General features: G+C 63.8%; 1 protein-coding gene across 5 annotated transcripts in view; it reads left to right on the top strand.

Moving 5' to 3' along the window:
- The window catches only part of IL11RA (interleukin 11 receptor subunit alpha), a 72481-nt gene extending 48912 nt beyond the window's left edge, over positions 1–23569 (top strand). For 2 of the 5 annotated variants that reach the window (XM_048850245.2, XM_048850246.2), the window contains exons 2-12: positions 4969–5068; positions 6097–6157; positions 6690–6856; positions 7222–7336; positions 11866–11898; positions 13319–13485; positions 13781–14086; positions 14500–14595; positions 15151–15250; positions 22308–22390; positions 23004–23569. In XM_048850245.2, coding sequence (XP_048706202.2) covers positions 4969–5068; positions 6097–6157; positions 6690–6856; positions 7222–7336; positions 11866–11898; positions 13319–13485; positions 13781–14086; positions 14500–14595; positions 15151–15250; positions 22308–22390; positions 23004–23020 — 1245 coding nt within the window. In that variant the 3' untranslated portion in view covers positions 23021–23569. The remainder of the gene's footprint in view (positions 1–4968; positions 5069–6096; positions 6158–6689; positions 6857–7221; positions 7337–11865; positions 11899–13318; positions 13486–13780; positions 14087–14499; positions 14596–15150; positions 15251–22307; positions 22391–23003) is intronic. The other 3 variants (XM_048850248.2, XM_048850249.2, XM_048850250.2) reach the window with 3 other exon arrangements.
- The last annotated feature ends 267 nt before the right edge of the window (positions 23570–23836 follow it).

The raw sequence follows: 23836 nt of genomic DNA, 5'->3' as shown, positions 1-23836 counted from the left end.
CCCGTTAGTGCGGTAGGGGGTCGGTGTGCCCAGAGAGTCAAAAGGGGTAACGTGACCCTGAAACTGTCCGGGATCAAACCGTGTCAGACATGGCCCAGGGCTTGGAAAACCCAGCTCGACCTGCTGAGCACCCTGGCAAACGCCCCGAAACAGCTGCTTACCCCGGCAAGGCTCCAGCCGCGGCCCACGAGCTGCCAGTGGCTCTTTGGTGTGTCTCCTGCGGCTCTTTGCAGCACGTGATGTTAAAACACTGGGCGATTTCATTATTAACCGAGCTAAGCTATGAGCCGATCAGGAAGCTGGTACTATGTTATTAGCCAGTTAAGTTATTAGCTTCCTTACGTGCAGTGAGAATAATCTCCCTTTTCCCCACCTCGCGGTGGGACTCTGAATCTATAGCACTGGGGTAAATGAAACAGTGAACTCACGCTAGGCTGGCTTTGGGGAATGCTGATCACTAATTTGGCTCCTGAACCCCTGAGGTCTGAGAGGCGCTGTTTGAACCTTTTCCCAGAGAGAGGGAAAAGAAGGAAAAGCAGGGACAGCATCTGAATTGTAAAGGATTGAGTCCAGCTTTCGTTCTGACAGCCGCCTTGTTCCCTTTCCCTCTAGCTGGAGGGCATGTAGCAGGAAAGCCCCTGGTCTGGCCGGCTCTTGGCTGGTATCTGACGGTGCTAGCTGCCCTTCTGGGCAATGGAGAAGTTAGTTGAGATGGGCTGGATCCCGTTTTCTGGACCCAGACAAACACACCCAAAAGGGGAGAGAAAAGAACAGCCCAGAGAGAGCCTGCAGCGTCCTTCTCTGGCCTTGTGACCCCACTGCTGGACACGGGCCCAGCGCACGGTCTGACCAGCCACACCGAGACCCGGCAACTCGTACCGGCACAGGCTGCCTAGGGCCTGGCCTTCGGCGGCCTCTCTGCTCACCGGCTCACCGACACAGCCGTGGCCAGCTAAGCCAGACACTCGTTAGCCCAAGGCAGACGAGGGATCGGAGCAAGAAGTGGGGGGGGGGAGAATGGACACACAAGGAGAGGGCACACTTCGGATTTAGCCGGAAGTGGAGATGGCGCTGGGTCCCTTGCTCTGGCCCGCTCCGGTCACAACTAGGGCGAAGAAGGGGCCTGGTCCCTGAGACAGCTGGGGTGGGAGCCGGGATGGTGAACCTCGCTCCTACCCCTTCTCTCGTCTTTCAGCCGGCTCCGCCCGTCTCTTTTCGAGGACCTCGAGGGGCGGGGGGGTGCCGTTAGGCCTGGTTCCCAATGCATCAGGTTTGGGTCTTCGGTTTCTGGGCTCGGGATCCTAGCACAGGCCTGGCGTTGTGGCCGTGGCCTTTGTGGTCGGAGTCACATCTCCTTGCCCGGCCGTGTGAACTAGACCCTCTTCCCTGGGCTAGGTGCAGCACCCCTGCCGGGTGCCAGCACCCTCCAGCCCCCGGCCTGTGGCGAGACGGGCACCTCCGCCGGTTATTTCACAGGGTTACTGAGCAACGCCCTTACGGGCCCCGGCCCAGGGGCCGCTTTGGTCTCATGGGCTCTCCGCTGCTGGCCTGAGCACGTGCCCCCTGTGTCTGCCCCGATGTGCCTGTCCCGGGGTTTGGCCCTGGCGCACAGATGGCACCGGGGGGATTCTTCCCAGGGCAAGGGGCAGCGGTACAGGATGTGTGCTGCGGGGGGGGCTTGTCCCGGCCCTCTGCGGGGGGGTTCACCCAGGAGACTGGGGGGAGAGGCGACCGGCCGCGGAGGAGGCAGCTGGGTGCTCTGTCCCTTGGGGCAGGGAGCCATGAGCTCTGCCTTGGGGAGCTGGGCCAGACTAACCCCAGGCTGGGGGCGTTTCCATGGCTGGGCCCCTATGGTCTATATTGCCCACAGCAGCTGGACACTGGAAGTCCCGGATGACTGGAAAAAGGCTAATGTAGTGCCAATCTTTAAAAAAGGGAAGAAGGAGGATCCTGGGAACTACAGGCCAGTCAGCCTCACTTCAGTCCCTGGAAAAATCATGGAGCAGGTCCTCAAAGAATCAATCCTGAAGCACTTGCATGAGAGGAAAGTGATCAGGAACAGCCAGCATGGATTCACCAAGGGAAGGTCATGCCTGACTAATCTAATCGCCTTTTATGATGAGATTACTGGTTCTGTGGATGAAGGGAAAGCAGTGGATGTATTGTTTCTTGACTTTAGCAAAGCTTTTGACACGGGTTCCCAGAGTATTCTTGTCAGCAAGTTAAGGAAGTATGGGCTGGATGAATGCACTACAAGGTGGGTAGAAAGCTGGCTAGATTGTCGGGCTCAACGGGTAGTAATCAATGGCTCCATGTCTAGTTGGCAGCCGGTATCAAGTGGAGTGCCCCAAGGGTCGGTCCTGGGGCCGGTTTTGTTCAATATCTTCATAAATGATCTGGAGGATGGTGTGGATTGCACTCTCAGCAAATTTGCGGATGATACTAAACTGGGAGGAGTGGTAGATACGCTGGAGGGGAGGGATAGGATACAGAAGGACCTAGACAAATTGGAGGATTGGGCCAAAAGAAATCTGATGAGGTTCAATAAGGATAAGTGCAGGGTCCTGCACTTAGGACGGGAGAACCCAATGCACAGCTACAGACTAGGGACCGAATGGCTAGGCAGCAGTTCTGCGGAAAAGGACCTAGGGGTTACAGTGGACGAGAAGCTGGATATGAGTCAGCAGGGTGCCCTTGTTGCCAAGAAGGCCAATGGCATTTTGGGATGTATAAGTAGGGGCATAGCGAGCAGATCGAGGGACGTGATCGTTCCCCTCTATTCGACATTGGTGAGGCCTCATCTGGAGTACTGTGTCCAGTTTTGGGCCCCACACTTCAAGAAGGATGTGGATAAATTGGAGAGAGTCCAGCGAAGGGCAACAAAAATGATTAGGGGACTGGAACACATGAGTTATGAGGAGAGGCTGAGGGAGCTGGGATTGTTTAGCCTGCAGAAGAGAAGAGTGAGGGGGGATTTGATAGCTGCTTTCAACTACCTGAAAGGGGGTTCCAAAGAGGATGGCTCTAGACTGTTCTCAATGGTATCAGATGACAGAACGAGGAGTAATGGTCTCAAGTTGCAGTGGGGGAGGTTTAGGTTGGATATTAGGAAAAACTTTTTAACTAAGAGGGTGGTGAAACACTGGAATGCGTTACCTAGGGAGGTGGTAGAATCTCCTTCCTTAGAGGTTTTTAAGGTCAGGCTTGACAAAGCCCTGGCTGGGATGATTTAACTGGGAATTGGTCCTGCTTCGAGCAGGGGGTTGGACTAGATGACCTTCTGGGGTCCCTTCCAACCCTTATATTCTATGATTCTATGACACTCAGGCCTGGAGCCTCAGAGGGGTTTAGGCTCCGAACTGTCCCTGAAGCCCAAGGGAGTTAGGAGCTGGGCGGCACCTCCTTGTCCTCAGACACAGTGCCAAGAAGGCTCATGCTGGGTGGCTTGTCCCTGGAGCTGAGCTGACCCAGATGGCTCAGTCCCCTCCCCAGGGGGACAGGGGGCCTCCCCGAGCCCTGTTCCCCTCTCCTCCCCCCCAGTGCTCCGCAGAGATACTGTGTCCTGAAAGAGGGGCTGGCAGGGGGGCCGGGCCACGAGCCGAGTGGCTCCATGGCACATGGGTGGCATTGGCCAGAGCCACGGTGGGGGTCTGTGGCATGCCGCGCTCCTGGCTGGGGGTGCGGCACAGGGGCACGGGAGGAAGCCACGCAGCAGGGACGGCCGTGGCATCTGTGCCCGGGCTGCTCTGGGCCCAGATATGGCACGTCTCTGCAGGGCTCTCCCACTGCGGCGCCCGGCTGGCCGCGTTCCCCGTGCTCGGCTGGGCAGGGAGGGGCAGGTGGCCAGGGCTCTGCGTGGCTCGGTCCATCCCCCACCTGCGGGAGCCGGAGGCCCCGCTTGCTCTGTCCCTCCATCGCGGCTCTGTAGGGAACCGGGGCCCCTCGCACCGGCCCCTTCCCTGGAGCGAGCCGTGGGCTGGTGACGGGACCCTCGCCTCGGGAGGGCTCCTGCAAGGTCCCACGGCCAGGCAGTAAGTCTCCCCTCCTCCGGCCCCTGTCCGGGGCAGAGGCTGAGCTCAGGGCTGGCTGCTTCTTGGTGGCCCAAGTATGTCGGATCCAGCCCCGGTGGCGGGGTGACTCCTGAGTGCAGGAAGGCAGGGCATGAGCGCGGCCCCCGTGCCGGGCCCACCCCCCCACTCTCCCCTCCCTGGCATCCTGCAGGACCGTGTCCCCATCCCCACCGGCTCAGGCACCCCCTGGCGCCGTGTCACCCTCCCCGCCTCTGCCTGCGGGACCCTTGCTGGGACCGGCGCAGGGTCCCGCCAGGGATGGGGCCAGCCCAGAGACCTGTCGTTACCCTCTCCAGTCGCGGCTCCATAAGCCAGCTCCCTCGTGGGGCTGATGGAGAGATGTGGGGGACCCGTTATCCACGTGCCTGCTTCAGCCACAGCCCTCTCCAGCGTCTCCTCCTCCCCTGCATGCCTGCCTTGCGACTTGCTGGCCACACTGCCGGTCGGCCCCCCTTGTAGCCCCGGCTCCTGCTCTGCCCCCTGCCCCTGGAGCCCCGGCCAGCGGGGGGCAGGCACAAGGGGTGACCCTGCCACTCGGAGCCAGCCGGGCCTGGCCAGCCACTGGTGATGGAGCCGTCCTGGCTGGCTCGGGGGTGTGTGTTGTGTTGTGTTGTGTTGTGTTGTGTTGTGTTGTGTTGTGTGTGTGTGTCTGTGCGCGCCCATCTCTGCCTGCTGCCCTCTGTTTGTTTTCCCCAGGACTGATCGGATACACAGGGAAGCCCCAGGGCCCCTGGCTCAGCGTGGGGCTCTGTTTCCTGCAGGGAGGGGGCTCTGGGCAAGGCAGCCCTGGCCAGCCCAGCCCCGTTCTTGGCCAGTGATTGCTGGAGCCCAGCGTGGGAGTGGCTGGGCACAGGGGACTCTGCGCGGGGGGGTAACAGGGTGTTTTCTCTCCCCCCAGATGTGCCCTCCCACCCCAGGCCTCAGAAGGGTGATGGTGCTTCTGGCTGCAGCCCTGGTGTCCGCCTCTGTCGCTGCGGGGGAAGGCTGGCGCGAGGAAGGTGAGAGGAGGAAGGCTCAGCCGCTGGGCCCCGCGTGCCCGGCCCCACGCTGCCCTGTGGCTCGTATCAGCCATGCAAGCCAAGCACAGCACGGCACTGGCCCTCCCAGCCCCCTGGGTGGGGGCTCAGTAAGACATCCCCAGTTTACACGTGGGGAAACTGAGGCACGGTGCATTTCCCCCCGGCTCTGGAACGAGTCAGGATCAGAGCCAGGATGAGAAACCTGCTCAGGGCATCCACCCTTGTGAACCTCCCAGCGCCGGGGGGTGCAGCCTGATCCTGCTTTCAGGTTAAATAACCCGACTCTTCTGTCCCAGCTCTGCCGGTGCCCCTCAATCCCGACCCGCAGCCCCTGCTGTTCCAAGCACAGTCCCTCTCCCCACCCAGCTCCGCTGATCCCCAGCCCCCCTGCTTGGCTCTCCTGGGCCAGGCCCCTCCCGCGGAGGCTGCCAGCTCTGGCCGGTGTCCTTTGCTTTTGGGGCCCCTTCAGTTCCACGTTTGTAAGTAGCCGTGTTGGGGTGGGGGTGGGCTGTGGGAGAGGAGACCTGTCCCAGGGCAGGGGATGCCCAGGCAGGGGGCTGTGCTCTGGGGGGGCTGTGAAGGGTTCCTGGGGCAGGGGATCCCCAGGTGGGGAGCTGTGCTCTGAGCGGGGGGGTGGGGGGGGTTGGGAAGGGATCCCGGGGGCAGCTCCACAGGTTTGGAGCAAACCCCCACCCCCGGCTCCTCCCATGCCCCGTGCCGGGGGCAAAGAGAACCCTGGCTGCCCTGGGGCTCCCCGTGCCCAGCACAGGCCCTGGGAGCCCCGCGGCCCTGGTCTCCAGGGAGTCGTCCCTGCTGGGAGTCCAGCCCTTCTCCCTGCTCGCCCCGGCGGGTCACACACCCAGGGGGCTGCACCTGGGTACCCCGGAGATGCCGGATGCTGGGCCTGGACCCCGTGTCTGCGGGCCCTTTGCGGTGCTCAGCCCCAGGAACCGAAGCCCCTGCCCCCCGCGGCACCTGCTCACGCACCTGCTCTGTGCCCGTTGCAGGGGTGCAGTACGGCCAGGTGGGAGCGGACCTCGTCCTGTCGTGCACCGGCGCCCCCGGACGGTAGGTCCCCACTGGGCGGGGGAGGGTGCCCGGTTTCGGTTCTGGTTCTGCTCACACCAGGGCTGGAACGGACCCAGCTCCAAGCAGGAGGGGTGGAGGGGGAGACCCCGACCCCACAGCTCTGTGCTGCCCCTCACTCCCGACCCGCAGCCCCCTGCTAGCCCAGCCCTGGGTCCCCACCCCACAGCTCTGTGCTGCCCCTCACTCCCGACCCGCAGCCCCCTGCTGTCCCAGCCCTGGGTCCCCACCCCACAGCTCTGTGCTGCCCCTCACTCCCGACCCGCAGCCCCCTGCTGTCCCAGCCCTGGGTCCCCACCCCACAGCTCTGTGCTGCCCCTCACTCCCGACCCGCAGCCCCCTGCTGTCCCAGCCCTGGGTCCCCGCCCCACAGCTCTGTGCTGCCCCTCACTCCCGACCCGCAGTCCCTGCTATTCCAGTGCTCACACACCAGCCGTGCTGGGTCTGGACGTGGCAATGCCAGGATCCAGGCCCTCTCTCTCTGCTAACCGAGTGCCCGGCCTCCTGTCCCCAGCTCGGGGGTGGAGTGGCGGCGGGACGGGGCGGCCGCGCTCCCGGAGGGCTGCATCCTGCGGGACAGCGACCTGCTGCTGCCAGAGGCCGAACTTGCTGCGGGAGGAGACTACAGCTGCCATGACGGGACCGGGCAGCTCCTCCGCTCCGTCTCCCTCCGGCTGGGCTGTAAGTCAGCTCCCACGCGGGGCACCGGGGGGCCGGGCAGGGGCAGGGCTGGGCAGGGGATGCCCCTTCTGGGACCTGACTGGACCCGCTTGTCACCGGGGTGAACGTGCTGCTTTCCACGCTGCCGGGAGGCCAGCTGTGCCGGGCGTTGGCTGCCTGCTCCATGGCCAGGGGATAGGCCTCAGCGGGCAGCCCCCCCATCCCTTCACACAGCCCCCCATGGGTGCCCTTGGCTCCATCGGGGACTTTAGTACCCAGCCCAGCACCCCCTAGCAGCTGAAAGCCCAGGGTGTCGGGGCGGGAGGCTCTGGTTTGCTGGGGGCCCCTGGAGAGTCCCCTAAACGTCTCCTCCCTTCCGGCACCAGACCTGCCCGGGATCCCGTCCGTCACCTGCCGAGCTTCTGACTACGAGAATTTCTCCTGTTCCTGGACACCCAGCGTGGAGACGTTCCTCCCCACCAGATACATCACCACCTACCGGTAGGGCTGGGCCATGTGTGCAGGGGGGGGATGCCACTCGCTTTGGGGTGTTAGCCACGGTGGCCTCAGCTCGGGGAACACCTTCGGTTCTCCCTGCAGACAGGATTCCCTGTCGCGTCCTGGCCTCAAGCTCTGAGTAGCATCCCTATGCATTGCGTTCCACCCCAGACTTGGCTGCATTTCAGGGGAGATGGAGAGTCCAACCTTGTTTATGAAAATGAGATGGGGCCATAAAAGTATTGTTGATGAATGACTCTGGGTTTGGCTGGAGACTTCTCATCCCCGGGAGGGTGGGCTGGGTTTGCAGGTGGGCGGGGATCAGAGTGACTGAAGTTTGCTGCCTGTCGCAGCCTCAGGAAGCACTTTGGGGTCTGCTCGGATGAAAGATGTTGGGGAAATAAGAGAACCGTGTTTTTCATTATCACAGAGCTCTCAGTTATCCGACAGTGGGTCTTTGAACCCAGCCCTGCTTATTAAAACAGGCCGAGCGGCGTTTTCTGGGGGCTGCCGCTGGCTTGCTGCGGGGCGCATGCTTGAGGAACCCGTTTTCCTTCAGTTAAAACAACTCCAGAGCTGGGGGTTTGTGGCCAGGTGCCCTGGAGCCGCTTCAGTCCCGTGCCCGGAGCCCGGCTTTAACGAGGCAGAAATCCGGCCTGGGGCGGCTGCTGGCGGCGGTGGAAGTCGGAGCTGGGAAGGCCCCCTCCACGGCCCAGCGCCATCACCCCACCCCATGGAATGCTGGCTGGGCAAGTGGCGCGCTCCCCGGGCAAACCGCCGGGGGGCGGGGGTGAAATCTGCACAGGGATCGGTTTGGAAGCGAGGATGGAAAGCACCAGGAGTGTTGGAAAAGGCAAAGCCAGCTGCCAGGGAGTGGCCAAGTGCCTCTGTCTGCTCGTGTGAGAATGAAGTCATTCGATAGAAACGGATCAGATAGAATCATAGAATATCAGGTTTGGAAGGGACCTCAGGAGGTCATCTAGTCCAACCCCCTGCTCAAAGCAGGACCAATCCCCAATTAAATCATCCCAGCCAGGGCTTTGTCAAGCCTGACCTTAAAAACTTCTAAGGAAGGAGATTCCACCACCTCCCTAGGGAACCCATTCCAGTGCTTCACCACCCTCCCAGTGAAATTTTTTTTCCTAATATCCAATCTAAACCTCCCCCACTGCAACTTGAGACCATTACTCCTCGTTCTGTCATCTGCTACCACTGAGAACAGTCTAGATCCATCCTCTTTGGAACCCCCTTTCAGGTAGTTGAAAGCAGCTGTCAAATCCCCCCTCATTCTTCTCTTCTGCAGACTAAATAACCCCAGTTCCCTCACCCTCTCCTTGTAAGTCATGTGTCCCTTCCCCAGTAGTGTGGGGCCCAAAACTGGACACAGTACTCCAGATGAGGCCTCACCAATGTCGAATAGAGGGGAACGATCACGTCCCTCGACTTATACATCCCAAAATGCCATTAGCCTTCTTGGCAACAAGGGCACCCTGCCGACTCATATCCTGCTTCTCGTCCACTGTAGATAGATGGGTGTGGCTGGGGACGGGTGGGTGAGTGTGTGGGTGGAGAGAGATGGGGGGTGGATGGATGGATGGATGGATAGCTAGGTAGATGGGCGTGTGTCGGGACGGATGGGTGGAGAGATGGATGGAGAGAGTTGGGGGGTGGATGGAGGGCTGGAGAGATGGGTCTGTGTGGGACATAAGCCCTGAGGAGTCCCTAGCAGAGCTGTGCAGAAATGGGGGAGGCCGTTTTCCCGGGTGATTACCTGTTGCTGTCTGGGGCACCTTCCTGCCCCCCCGTAAGACGTGGGGACCCGGCGTCTGTTTCTGGAGCAGAGAACGTGCCCAGCCGTTGATTGGTTTCCATGTTCGGCTGCTAGGCCCCCCGTGTTCGGAGCCCGTCTCTCTGCACCCGGCAGTGAGCTTCGGCCTGCCTCTGGCCTGGAGTCACTGACTTGTGGGGTCGGTTCCCGGCCTCCTCCGGCCCCGCCTGCCCAGGGACGCTCCGTCGTGCTGTGAGTCGGGTGGGAGGTCCCTGGCTCGAGGAGCTGTACCCGTGCTAGCCGGGAGCGGGCCAGGGCACTAAGCGCATTGCTTGCCCCACTGCCGGGCATGTGCCTAGAGCCTCCGAGGGGCACGTATTGGGGGCACCTCGCCCCCGCCCAGCACCCTGGCTGTGCAGCCATGCCATGTGATTAGCGCTCTGGCCCAGTCAGATTTAGCAGGGATACATCTGCTCGCCTGGGAACTGCCCCCAGCTCACCGCGTAGCCACCCGCAGGGTGGGAGCTCCCCAGGGCCGGGCTGAGCCTTGGGTACGGGCAGCCCCCAGCACAGCCAGGGCCCAATCCTGCCTGGGGCCTTTGGGGGCCTGCGCAGTGCAGTTGTGCTGATCGCTTTCCTCGTGGGCCTGGCTCTGCACTCAGGGGCCAAGGCGAGCAGGGCCCCGCCCCAGGCAGCGCGACAAGGGGAGTGAATGGTCGCAGTGCTTCGCTCCCACAGCATGCATCCCTCCCTCATTTTCAATGCACTGGCCACAGGAAGGTCGAGCGCATTAGCCCCATTCTGCGGAGGGGGAAACTGAGGCACACTGGGTGGCACAGGGTGTTGGAGGCAGAGCGGGACTAGAACTCCTGGAGCGGCCCCCTGTCCGCTGAACCGCCCGGGGTGTGTAATGCGAGGCAGGGCGTAGGAGAGCAGGATGCTGTGTGTGTATCCGGGGGCTGGGGACCGGCTCGGAGCCATTTGCTCCCACACCTGGCGGGGGCGGGAAATGCCGCCCCGGAGCAGATTGAGGGAGGAACAGGGCACCGGGCAGGTTCCCAAAGAGCAGCCGCCCTGGGAGGCCGGGAGCAGGGTCTCAGCCGGGGTGGGGAGATCCTCCGGGCTGTGTGAGGGACACCGCTGAGCCCCTGGGGGAATAGAGCGGCTGCCTCAGCCGGGGGCCTGTCGCCTCTGTGGGGAGGTGTTGGGGCCCAGTGGGGACAGAGAATTCAGGGGCTCGACAGGGGCCCGGCACTGGGGTCAGGGGAGCGGCTCTCAAGTTACCCCAGAGCAAAATCAGGGCCCTTGTCCCCAGGCTGCTGCAAGGGCCCGATTCCGCCCCAGGGGAGCCGATCCCCGCCACAGAGAGGAGAGCTGGACCCAGTGTCCAAGCTGCCTGGCTGGGGAAGCTGCCGTCCTGTCCTTCCCTGTGGGCGGCCTGTAATGGGAAAAGTCTCCCAGCCGGATCTTCCAGCTGCTCCTGCCCCAGGGCCGTGGCCAGTGCTCTGGGAGGGAGGATTTGCTCTCGGAGGCGAGCCTGGGCTCGGCTCCCCATGCTGCCGTGGGAGGAAGGAAGCTGCGGGTCCCTTTGAAGCTGGGGAGAGCTGGTGCAGGGCTCCGGCCCCTCCTTCTCCCCTCCAGGCCCCCCTTTGGGCACAGGGTCAGTGCCTAGCTCCGGGCGGAGAGGGGGTTCCACGGGCGCCCAGAGGATGGTGAAATCACCCAACCCCATCCCCGGGCAGGGGCAGAATCCCCCTCGGGGGGCGGATCCTGCAGGCTGACCTCCGTAGGCTGCAGACAGACACGGAGCATGGCCGGGGCTCACCCTGGGAAGCACAAGCCCCTGTTAGACCCTTCGTGGGACGTCACCAGCCGCCACCACTAGCAGCCAGACAGCCCGGGCCAGTGCACTGCACGGGGGCCATGCACGGCAGGGTCTACCCCCAGTGGGGACGCTCCCAGGATTCCCAGGCGGGGCGTGTGGACGTGTTACGTGACTCAGGGTTGGGGCCGGGGCAGGGCTGTCGGGTGACGAGGGGGCGAGGAGGCGCCAGCTGGCTGCGTTTGGCACAGTCGTTCCTCTTCACGCCCAGGCACTTTGCAAAGTGTCACCTGTGTGCTTCCCTCAGCACAGGCATGCAGCCACCTCTGGGGTGGAGCACAGCCGCTGTTGTCAGCACGGGGCAGCTCCACGCCGCTGGTTAGGCCAGGAAGTGACAAACTGCGGCCTGTTCCCAGGAACGGACGAGAGACCGAGCGGGATCCTCTCCCCCCGCTGGGTCCCGCCTGGGATCCTGGGGCTGACAGCTCTGCCCCCCGTGCTCGAGTTGCTGCTGCGGCCCTGCCCGAGGAACCTGCGGCCTAACCCTGGCACAGACCCCACGGCCTGGCACTTGTAAATCGCGTGATGCGCTGCGCTCGCCCCCCGGGCGTGCGAGGGATGCGGCCAGCGGCACAGCGCCCCCTAGTGCCGCACTGCGGCCCGGGCACCTGCGTTGGCTCCGAGCGAGGAGCGCCCCCTGCTGAATGCATTCGGCCTCCCTGCAGTGCCCGGGGCTTCTCTCCAGCCCCTGCCTGCGACCCCCAACGTGTCTCTGCAGCTGGGTTTGGAAGCGTGCTGGGGAGCCAGGGCCAGTGACGGCCTCCCCCTCCCCGCCTCTGCCCCCGGGCCCGGCCCCCCGGCCGGGTTTGCTGGCACGTTTCCAAAGCCCCGTCCTGGGCCCCAAGACTCACTGGCTGCCTTCCCGTTTCTCTCCACGACCAGGAAGAAATTGCTGATGGACAGTGAGAAATGGAGGTAGGACCCGGCTCCTCCCCTACCCGCTACAGCCCAGTCCCGGACCCTGATTGCCCAAGGGTGCCCGGGCCCCGGAATGGCTGGCACTGTGCCAGGGGCCCTGCTGTGCTTGCTGGAGCCCCCTGAATCCACCCCACAGCACCCACCGTACCCGTGATGCCCAGTGCCCAGCCTGGCATGGCACAAGCAGAATTAGCCGGCTGGTCCGCAGTGAGGCCGGGCCCGAACCCCCGTCCCGCAGGGCAGGCGAGGCACATGGCTGGGCGGGGAGCTTGCCTGGCGCTGCCCACTCTGGGGGGAGAAGGGGCTGGAGTCTCCGGAGCTGGCACCTACTGGGTCCAGTTTCCCCCTCCCCCCGGCCCCAGCCCCTGGCCAGGGACTCCGAGACCTGCCCCCAGTCCTGGACCCACGGCAGCCTGGCCAGCCCCTTGCCAGGGGCCCCGCCCCAGCCGCTCACCCCCGGCCCGCCCTGTCCGGCCTGCGGAGCCGGGTCCCTGCCTTACAGCCGGAGCCCGTACGCACGCTGCCCAAGGCCCAGTGCCCCCAATCCGGCCCCCACACGTCATCCTGCAGCCCCCGCAGGAGTTTCCAGCCCGATAAACATCCTGGCCCGTTTCCTGTCGTGCCAGCACATGAGAACAACGCTGTGGGGAATCCCCACCCAGCCCTGGCGCCCCACCTTCCTGCCACAGGAAGAAAAGGGGCCTGGCGCCAGCCCAGAGGCTCCCCGCTGCCCCCGGGGCTCTCTGCGCCATGGCCCCTGCCCCATCCCATGGCCTCGGTGCCCTGCCTTCCCTTTGCTGCTCCTCACCAGGCTGCAGCTCCCGGGCCAGCTGCTCTGCAGGGCTGGTGTATTCGGGCCCTAGACCATGCCCAGGCTGCGGCTGCCAGTGCACGGGCCGTATGCATGCGGGGCCTGCCGCAGGATTTGCACAGACCTGCCTGTGAGTGTGCCATGCACGGGCCTGCATGCACGGGCCAGCCCCTCACAGGGGTGTGCCCGCACCCGGGTGCCTGCGTGACTCCCAGCACGGCTTTGCACGAGGGGCTTGGGGATCACATGGTGAGCAAAAGTCTGTGTGTGTGGCAGGGCATGGCAGGGCAGGGGGTTACCTGGCGCATGCCCATCTAGACTGGCTGGCACAGTGCTTTAGTACAAAGGGGCCCCCTGTGCCTGCTCTTTGGGGGCAGTTGGGACATAGACACCCCCAGCTTTCCTGGTTTGCCATTCAGACCCTGTCCCAGCCTGCGCTGAAGGACCGGCCTGGCCAAGGTCACAGCTGCGTGGCACTTGGGGGCCATGGGTCCGGTGCCTTGGCGCCCCGCCCCGGCTGTGTTTGCTATGTGGGCGAGAGCTTTTCACCCCGCAAAACAGCTGTGGCTCGGCAGCCTGGCACCGACTGCCCTGTGCTCTCGTCGGCAGGACCCAGCCCAGCCAGGTGGGGCCGTGCGTGCAGGACCCCGGGCACCCGCGCACCTGCAGCGTGCACAAGTGTGAGTTCTGGAGCTCCTACCGGCTGAACGTCACCGAGGTGAACCCGCTGGGCTCCAGCTTCCGGCTGCTCGACGTCACCATGCAGGCCATCAGTGAGTGCCAGCCCCCACCCCATGGGCACTGAGCAGGGCCCTGCCTGGCAGGCGGCCCCCACGGGCAGGCCGCTCCTTCCCCATGGCCCAGCCAGCCCTGGACTGCGGCTGCCAGCAAGGGGCCAATTCAGGCCAAGCCTGGGGGCTGTGGCGAACCGGGCTGAGGGCTCTGGGGTCCTCCCCTGCCCTACGGCTGAGCCACTCCCCACCCTGGGTAGAGCCCCCAGGGGAGCCCTTGGGAGGCAGCGGCCCAGCGGGATGGGCTCACGGTGCTGCCCATGTCTGTCCCGTCCAGTTAAGCCGGATCCTCCGGAAGGCCTGGTGGTGGAGCCGGTCCCGTCGGCCCCGCGGCGGCTGCGGGTTCGCTGGCAGTATCCGGCCTCCTGGCCCAAGCAGCCGCACTTCCAGCTGAAGTTCCGGCTCCAGTACCGGCCCGTCGCGCACGGCTCCTGGTCCACGGTGGAGACCGTGAACCTCTCTGAAGTCATCACCGACGCCTTCTCCGGCCTGGAGCACGTGGTGCAGGTGGGCGCCAAGGACTTCCTGGACGCCGGCAACTGGAGCGAGTGGAGTGCCGAGGCGCGGGCCACGCCCGGGCCAGGTGAGGAGGGGCAGCCGGGGCGCCCAGGGCCAGGGCTGCGGGGACGGGGCAGGAAGGCATCTCTGGGGACTCTGCCGGGGGTCAGTCTCCTGAGCGTCTCCTGGGCCAGCGCTTCTCACTGAAGGTTTTGCAACCCCCGCCCTGCTCTCCCCCCAGCCTGGTGCGGGATGATTTACCCTGGGATGAATGAGTTGGGGATCGGTCCTGCTCTGAGCAGGCGGTTGGACTAGGTGACCTCCTGAGGTCCCTTCCAACCCTGATATTCTATGATTCTATGACTCCTGCCCGGCTCTCCCCTGGGCCTGGCGCGGGCCCCGCCCGGCTCTCCCGTGGCCTGGCACAGCCCCCGCCCTGTGGGACTGGATGTGGCCCCTGCCCCAAGTAACCAGACTCTCTCCTGCCGTCGCTTGCAGGCCTGACCGTGACGCCAGGCGACGAAGCCACCACCGACGCCGGCCTGGAGAGCCCGGTCGAGATGCCCTCGCTGGCCCCCAACCCGGAGCCCATCGGTGAGCGGCCCCTTCGTAGCACTGACAGGGGAGCCAGGGAGGGCGACTGGGGCCCATGGTGGAGGCTGGGGGCTGCGAGGGCGAGGTCCTGGCCTAGCCAGTGCAGCGGGCAGCGCCTGGCGGGTGGGAGCAAGGCCCCCCTGTGCCTGGCCAGGCACCGTGCCCACACCCAACCCGCACGGATTGAGGTGCCCAGGGCCAGCGAGCCAGCGTACAGACTGTCCCCCTCCTCTGGGTGAGGAGCTGCCCAGAGCAGGGGGAGCTGCGAGGAGGCGAGGTTTGCAATGGGGCAGCCGGGCTTGGCGGAATGAATGCCAGTCAGCATGGCACGGAAAGAGCTGCCCAGATGCTGTCCCTGTGAATGGGGCACCTGCCTCTTTACCAAAGGCCAGGCAACTGGGTGCTCCTGGGTCTCTGATGAACATGTCAGGGGCAGGAGGGGGTGGCACTAACCTACCTGCCTAGTCCTCGCTGCGTGGTGTCGTGGAGCCGGTGGGGTGCCCTGAGAGCTGTGGGCATCCCCTGGCAGTGACGTCTGTCTGTCCGTCCCCACAGATCGCAGCGACCCCATGGAGAAGGTCGCCATCCTGATTTCACTTGGGATCTTCTCTTTCTTCATCCTGGCTGTGGTTCTGGGCATCACCATCGCAGTCTGGTAGGTGCCCCACGCCCGTGGCTGGGACAGGCCCTTTGGCAGCACAGGGCGGGCAGGGGCAGGGGTGCTGGGCTCACCCTCTGAGCTCAGTCAGTTACCTCATGTGGGACCCGGGCGCAGGATGCTGGTTGCGGACAGAGGGCTCCGGCTGGAGCTCTCGGCTTTGCACTGACTCATGCCAGGCCCCGGGCATGTGGCAAGGGAGGGTGGCACCGCTAAGGAACCCCTCAAGCCAGAGCCTGCCAGGCATCGCGGGGACAAAGCCTGAGCTGGCACTGCCCAGCCGTGCTCCTGGCACCCATTTCCCAGTCATCCCGTGGGCCTGTCTGTCGCCACCCCACTGCCAGCCGGCTGCATCCTGGCGCCCCCAGCCTGGGTCCTGCCGTTCCCCCAGCCTGCTGCGCTCGGCAGGGCCAAGCCTGGAGTGAGCAGAGCAGGGCCTGGCCGGGAGAATTGTCTCCAGGCCGCAATGAGAGCTGGCAGTGGGTCTGGATCCCGTTCAGGCTGTGGGACCCCTCTGCCCCAGGGCCACATGGCTCTGCCTGTGCAGCCCCCGGCTGGGGGTCTGGCTGTTCTCCTCCTTCCAGCCACCCCTGCTTGCTAGTCACTCCACAGCCTAGGGTTGCCCCACACCGCAGGGAACCCCCCACATGCCCCAGAGTCACCCCACACCCCAGGGAACCCTCCCATGCCCCAGGTTCACCCCACACACCAGGTGTCACGGAGTGTGGGGGAGTCCAGGCCCTGCACCCCTCTTCCTGGGATCCACTGAGACTCTCAGCCAGCCAGTAAAACAGAAGGTTTATTGGACAACAGGAACACAGTCCACAACAGAGCTTGTGGGTACAACCCGGACCCCTCAATCACGTCCTTCTGGGGGAGCAGGGAGCTTAGACCCCAGCCCTGGGGTTCCCTGTGTTCCTCCCCCCAGCCTCCAACTGCCAACTAACCCCACCCAGCAGGTTCCCTGCTGCAGCCTCTGTTCACATTCCTGGGCAGAGGTGTCACCTCCCCCTCCCCCTCCCGGCTCAGGTGACAGGCTCTCAGGTCTCCCATCCCCAGGGCACATTCCCAGGTCAACACTCCCCCCTCCCTGCTGGGTCACATCGTCACATCTCTGCCCCCTTCGAGACTGAACGGAGCGGGGTCACTGTGACCAGTGACCTGAGGAAGTTCGGGGCCCCCTCTCCGGGACAGCGCATCCGCTATCAGGTTGGCACTTCCCTTCACGTGGACCACGTCCATGTCGTAATCCTGCAGGAGCAGGCTCCATCTCAGGAGTTTGGCGTTGGCTCCTTTCATCTGGTGCAGCCAGGTCAGGGGAGAGTGGTCGGTGTACACGGTGAAGTGCCGCCCGAAGAGATAGGATTCTAGTTTCTTGAGGGCCCACACCATGGCCAGGCACTCCTTCTCGATGGCCGCGTAGTGTTGCTCCCGGGGTAGCAACTTCTTGCTCAGGTACACGATGGGGTGTCTCTCCCCCTTTTCATCCTCCTGCATTAACACCGCCCCCAGTCCCGTGTCGGAGGCGTCGGTGAACACCACAAAGGGCTTGTCAAAGTCTGGGTTCGCCAGAACTGGGCCACTGACCAGAGCCTCCTTCAGTGCCCGGAAAGCCACCTGGCACTGCTCGGTCCAGACCACCTTGTCTGGCTTCCCCTTCTTGCATAGCTCAGTGATGGGGGTGGCTATGGCGCTCAAGTGGGGCACAAATCTTCGGTAGTATCCTGCCATCCCAATAAAGGCTTGGACCTGCTTTTTGGTGTGGGGAGCGGGCCAGTCTCTGATCACCTCCACCTTGGCTGGTTCCGGCTTTAGGCGGCCGCTCCCCACCCGATGGCCCAGGTAAGACACTTCCGCCATCCCCACCTTGCACTTCTCCGCTTTTACAGTCAGCCCAGCCCCCTGGAGTCGGTCCAGCACTTGTCTAACCTGGGACACGTGGTCCTCCCAGGTCTGGCTAAAGACACAGATGTCATCAATATACGCCACGGCAAAACTCTCCATCCCCCTCAGGAGCTGGTCCACCAGGCGCTGGAAGGTGGCCGGCGCTCCCTTGAGGCCGAAAGGCAGGGTCAGGAACTCATAGAGCCCCAGAGGGGTGATAAAGGCCGATTTCAGCCGGGCATCTGCATCCAGCGGCACTTGCCAGTAGCCCTTTGTAAGGTCCATGGTGGTGAGGTACCGAGCTCCTCCCAGTTTGTCTAGGAGCTCGTCCGGCCTGGGCATGGGGTAGGCATCCGATACTGTGATGGCATTGAGCTTCCGATAGTCCACGCAGAACCGGACCGACCCGTCCTTTTTGGGGACCAGCACCACCGGCGAGGCCCAAGGGCTGGCAGATGGCTGGATCACCCCCAAAGCCAGCATGTCCCGGACCTCTCTTTCCAGGTCCTGAGCAGTTTTCCCTGTGACTCGGAAGGGGGAGCATCTTATCGGCGGGTGCGACCCTGTCTGCACCCGGTGGACAGTCAGATTAGTGCGTCCAGGCTGGTTGGAAAACTGCTGTCGGTACGGATGCAGCACCCCCCTGACCTCAGCTTGCTGGGCAGGGGTTAGCTGATCCGAGAGGGGAATTGTCTCCAGGGGGGAACCAGCTCTGGTCCCAGGGAATAGATCTACTAAAGGGTCATCTCCCTGCTCTTCCCACTGTCCACACACGGCCAACACCACATTCCCCCTGGCATAATATGGCTTCATCATATTCACATGGTACACCCGGCGGTGGTGCGCCCGGTTCGACAGCTCCACCACATAGTTTACCTCATTGAGCTGCTTGACGACCTTGAAAGGGCCCTCCCAGGCGGCCTGTAGTTTGTTCTTTCTCACTGGGATGAGAACCATCACCGGATCCCCGGTGGCGTAGGCACGGGCCCTTGCCGTGCGGTCATACCAGACCTTCTGCTTCTTCTGGGCTCTGGCCAGATTCTCCCTGGCCAGGCCCATGAGTTCAGCCAGTCTCTCTCGGAAGATCAGGACATACTCCACCACTGACTCTCCATCGGGAGTGGCCTTCCCCTCCCACTCGTCTCTCATCAGGTCCAGGGGGCCCCTCACCCTCCTTCCATATAACAGTTCGAAAGGCGAAAGTCCGGTAGACTCCTGTGGCACCTCCCTGTACGCGAACAGCAGGTGAGGCAAGTACTTGTCCCAATCCTGCGGGTGCTGGTTCATAAAGGTTTTCAGCATCATCTTTAGCGTCCCGTTAAACCTCTCCACCAGCCCATTGGACTGGGGGTGATAAGCTGAGGCCCAGTCGTGCCGGACCCCACATTTCTCCCACAAGCACCGGAGCAGGGCCGACATGCAGTTGGAGCCTTGGTCTGTCAAGACTTCCTTGGGGAACCCCACTCGGCTGAAAATGGTCAGGAGCGCATCGGCCACGGTGTCGGCTTCAAAGGAAGCTAAGGGCACTGCCTCGGGGTAGCGGGTGGCAAAATCTACCACCACCAGAATGTATTTCTTCCCCGACCGGGTCGTCCTGCTGAGAGGCCCCACGATGTCCATGGCCACCTTCTGGAAAGGCTCCTCTATGATGGGCAAAGGTCTCAAAGCCGCTTTCCCCTTGTCCCGGGCCTTCCCCACCCTCTGACAGGGGTCACAGGATCGGCAATACTGCCGGACCGTGGTAAAGACCCCGGGCCAGTAAAAGTTCTGTAGCAACCTCTGCCGGGTGCGCCGGATTCCCTGGTGCCCTGCGAGGGGGATGTCATGGGCCAGGTACAGGAGCTTGCGGCGATACTTCTGGGGGACCACCAGCTGCCTCCTGATCCCACAGGACTCTACTTCCCTTGTGGGAGCCCATTCTCGGTACAGGAACCCCTTCTCCCACAGGAACCTCTCCTGGCAGCCTCTCCTCATGGTCCGTACCACACCGAGGTCGGCCAGGTCCCTGAGCTTCCGCAAGGAGGGATCTTTCCTCAACTCGGCCTGGAACTCAGCGGCTGGGGAAGGGATGGGGACCGGTTCCCCCTCAGTGGCCAGGTCTGAGGCCTCAGCCTCTCTGAGCCATGCCCCTCGGCCCTCCCTTCCCACCAGGGTAGGGTCCCGCGCCTCCGGTGCGGTACCCTCCCCGAGGTCAGGGAGCAGTGGCCCTCGCCGGCTCTGGCTACGGGTCACTACCAGGGCGGTCTGGGGCTTGCTTGGCCAGTCCTCTAGGTCTCCCCCCATCAAAACTTCAGTGGGCAAATGGTGGTGCACCCCCACATCCCTGGGGCCCTCCTTGGCCCCCCATTTCAGGTGTAACCTTGCCACGGGCACCTTAAACGGGGTCCCGCCCACCCCTGTCAGGGTCAGGTAGGTGTTGGGCACTACCCGATCTGGGGCCACCACCTCGGGCCGGGCCAGCGTCACTTCCGCGCCCGTATCCCAGTATCCATTGACTTTCCTCCCATCCACCTCCAGGGGAACAAGGCACTCTCTCCGGAGGGACAGCCCCGCGCCCACCCTGTAAACTGAGCACCCTGAGTCCAGAGCCTCCAGCCCTCTGGCGGAGCTGGCCTGGGGTACTCTTCCCTCCTGAGCAGGTGGTAAACTGGTAGGCCCCCTTTCCTGGGTCGTCTGCCCCTCGTCCAGCTGGGTCCCTACCCAGTTAACCTTGGGTAGGTTGGGTCTGCTCAGTTTGTCCCTGAGCCCAGGGCACTGGGACCGTACGTGGCCTCTCTGGCCACAGTGATAGCAGCTCAGGTCACGTTGGTCCCCTCGAGCGGGTCGGAGGGGCCCGACGCCAGGCGTTCCCCTTGGGAGGGGGTTCTCCCTATTTCCCCGCTGGGAGGCCCCCGGTGACTCTCTCTCTGCATCGGGGGGGGCCTGTTCTTTTGGGACTCCTCCCGGCTACCCCCTGACCGACTGTTCACAAACTCGTCGGCCAGCTGCCCTGCGTGCTGGGGGTTCTCGAGCTTTTTGTCCACCAACCACAGCCTCAGGTCGGAAGGGCACTGTTCATACAGTTGCTCCAGTACAATTAGGTCAAGCAGGTCCTCTTTAGCTTGGGCCCCAGCTGTCCACTTGCAGGCATACCCCTGCATCCGGTTGGCCAGTTGTAGGTAGGTGACCTCAGGCGTTTTACGCTGACTCCGGAACCTTCTCCGGTACATCTCGGGGGTCAGCCCAAACTCACGGAGCAGGGCCTGTTTGAACAGTTCATAGTCCCCTGCCTCCGGCCCTGTCATCCGGCTGTACACCTCCACGGCTTTGGGGTCCAGTAAGGGGGTGAGGAACTGGAGCCTGTCTGCAGGGTCAACCCTGTGCAGCTCACAGGCATTCTCAAAGGCCGTCAGGAAGCATCTATGTCCTCCCCCTCCTTCCGCTGGGCCAGGAAGCACTTATCAAAGTTCCTTGCAGTCTTGGGTCCCCCCTCACTCACCACAGCCGGGGCCCCACTGCTCTTCAGCCTGGCCAGCTCCAGTTCATGCTGTCTTTGTTTCTCCTTCTCCTGACGTTCCCTCTCCTTCTCCTCCTGCTCATGTTGACGTTGTTTCTCCTTCTCCTCCTGCTCATGTTGACGTTGTTTCTCCTTCTCCTCCTGCTCATGTTGACGTTGTTTCTCCTCATGTTGACGTTGTTTTTCATGATCCTCCAGCTCCCTCATTTTCATCTCCCTCTCCCATTCCAGCCGCCTCCGCTCCAGGGATGGGGAGCTCCGCCGGGAGGATCCCCTGCTGGGTGCTGGGGTCAGGGTGCCCTCGGTATTCGCTGGGCTTCCCCCAACCCCTCCCCCAGACATAGGTAGGAAGGGTCTCGGGATGTCCTCGGCAGCAGTCTGACCCCTCCCAGCCCGGTCAGGCCCCGGGGCCCACGCTGCGTCTGCCGGGCGGCTCCCCTCAGGGACAGGGATCGGGTCATCCAAGCGATCCCTCTCCTCCAACTGGGCAATCAGTTGTTCCTTGGTGGACCTCCCAATGCGCAGCCCCCTCTGCCTGCACAGCTCCACCAGGTCACTCTTAAGGCGTTTAGCGTACATCTCCCTGCTGGCCACTCGCAGGCCGGGCAGCTTCCCACGGTTTCCAGGAAAAGCCCTTAGTGTGCCAGTCCTTCTTGAGGTCACCACCTCTTTGCCAGGGTCGAGCTGCAGACTCCTCCGCCCCTGGGACCGCTCGCTGCAATCCCCCGGGGGACCCTGTTACTGCAAAAGTCTTTCTCTCTGGTCACACATTCCCAGGGGTTAACCGCCCCCCGAAACCGTCTCTCTCTGAATCTTCAGCACGCCTGGTCCCCGTCAATCCCCCTTCGTTTTACTGTTCCCCAGTCACTTACTGCAGGAAGCGCCGTTCACGGGGTGCAGTAGATCCCACCTCTGCCACCAGTGTCACGGAGTGTGGGGGAGTCCAGGCCCTGCACCCCTCTTCCTGGGATCCACTGAGACTCTCAGCCAGCCAGTAAAACAGAAGGTTTATTGGACAACAGGAACACAGTCCACAACAGAGCTTGTGGGTACAACCAGGACCCCTCAATCACGTCCTTCTGGGGGAGCAGGGAGCTTAGATCCCAGCCCTGGGGTTCCCTGTGTTCCTCTCCCCAGCCCCAAACTGCCAACAACTCACCCAGCAGGTTCCCTGCTGCAGCCTCTGTCCACATTCCTGGGCAGAGGTGTCACCTCCCCCTCCCTCTCCTGGCTCAGGTGACAGGCTCTCAGGTCTCCCATCCCCAGGGCACATTCCCAGGTCAACACTCCCCCCTCCCTGCTGAGTCACATCGTCACACCAGGGAACCACCCCCCCATGTGCCCCAGAGTCATCCCACACCCAGAGTCACCCCACATGCAAGGGAACCCCCCCCATTTGCCCCAGGGTCATCCCATGGCCCAGAGTCACCTAGACCCAACTCCCAGGGGTTGGGGGGGCTAGATTCATTAGTGATCCCAGGGCCTGGGGGGAGCTGGGACGTTCCTGGGCACCAAGTACCAATCTTTGCTAAGAGGTTACGGTGTAAGGGGCTGCACCAGCTAGCCGGGTCCCCTCTGGGGATCTGTCCTGCCAGGCTGCGGGGGAACTGGCTGAAGCTATGGCCAACGCGTGGAGACTGCAGAGCACCACCAAACCCTCTGCTCTGCCCCCAGGCTCCGTCTGAGAAAACCCAGCAAAGATGAGACCAAGAAGCACGACTTCCTGGCAGCTGCCGTGCACATGAGGGCCCTGCCCAGTGAGTGACCTGGGGTCCGGGGAGGAGGGGGGCAGCGTGAGACAGTGTTGGGTGGAGGGCATGGGGCAGCGTGCTGGCTGACGTAGGGCTGCAGAAGGGGAGGGCGTGGGGCAGCGTACTGGCTGGCGTGGCGTGGGGCTGCACGGGGTGCTATGGGACCCCACGGCTCAGGGCGTGGGTACGGATTGGCGCTGCGTGCCATGGCATGGACTGGCACAGGCTAGCAGAGGCTGGCAGTGGGTTACCAGGCCATGGGGACTGGGCAGTATGTGGGCCCTGTACGGCCGGGTGCGGGACGTCAGGACGGTGCGGGTGAGGAGGGCATGTGGTGGCATGGGGGCATGGAACGGGAGGGCAGGGAGACAGGGACGAGAGGGAGGCTGGGGGCCACCCCCCGCTGACGGCTCAGACAGCCGGGGGGCAGCGGGTTGGTGGATAAGAGCTGGGGCGAGGCCGGGGGGCAGCGTCTGCATTGAGATGGGGGACGAGCGGCCGGGCACTGCCCCATGGGCAGGGCGGTTCTGGCTGACAATGGGCGTGGGGCAGTGCTGACCAGTGAGGGGGGGTCCCTGAGCCCCTCCCCCTGCAACCTGCTCTCTCTCTCTCTCCGCAGAGGCCCAGATCTTGTAGCAGGACCTGCAGACACCGCCCGCCTGCTCGCCCACCCGCCCAGGACTATGCAGTCTGCCCTTGCCAGCGCCTCGCCCGGACCCCAGGACAGACTCTCGCGGGCACCTGAGGGAGACGGGCCCGGCTCTCGGAGGGCACTGCCTGCTCCCCGGCAGCAGCAGGGGCAGGCGATGGGGTCGGTGCCATGGTCCGGCCCTGCGCCCGGGTCCTGCTGTTAGCGCCAGCGTGTGGACCTGAACCGGATCCGCGCCCAATGGGGGGCGAGGCGGGGGCATCCCTGCGGCGTCCGCAGAGCTGAGGAGCCCGGGCTCATGGACAGGGGACCCGGGGACCCCAACCCAGGCCAGGCACGTGGCTGGGGTCCTGGCGGATCCGTGGACATTGGGAGGCCGGGCTGGGGGTGCTGGCGGGCGTGTGAGGGTGACACTGACCCCTCCCCACCCTGAACCCCCCCTCCAGTGGCTGGGAGGACTCCCCCCCACCCCCCGGGGCTTGTCCAGCCCCTCCGGGCAGCGCCCTGGGATCCCAATAAAGGGGGTTGTGACAGCAGGGTCCAGGCCGGCTCTCTCTGCACAGCGCCAGGGGGCAGCTCCGCTGGGGGTCAGAGCCAGTGGGAGATGGGCTGGTTATTGCTCAACCCCCCGGAAGAGAGGCCTGAGGGGGGGCCGCCAGCCTTCAGGCCCCCCCGCCAGCCCTGCCTCTGCTTGTTCCAGGTGCCATGGGGCTGAGGGGGGCTCTGAGTCCCTGGTGCCATGGGGGGTTGCTTTGCCTGACAGCTGGACCCCGGCACAGTGGGAGCAGCCCAGGGGCTCCCCC

Source organism: Caretta caretta, chromosome 5 (genome assembly GCF_965140235.1).
Source record: "Caretta caretta isolate rCarCar2 chromosome 5, rCarCar1.hap1, whole genome shotgun sequence".
In the NCBI taxonomy this organism is placed as follows: Eukaryota; Metazoa; Chordata; order Testudines; family Cheloniidae; genus Caretta; species Caretta caretta.
This window is presented reverse-complemented; position numbering and strand designations above follow the sequence as displayed.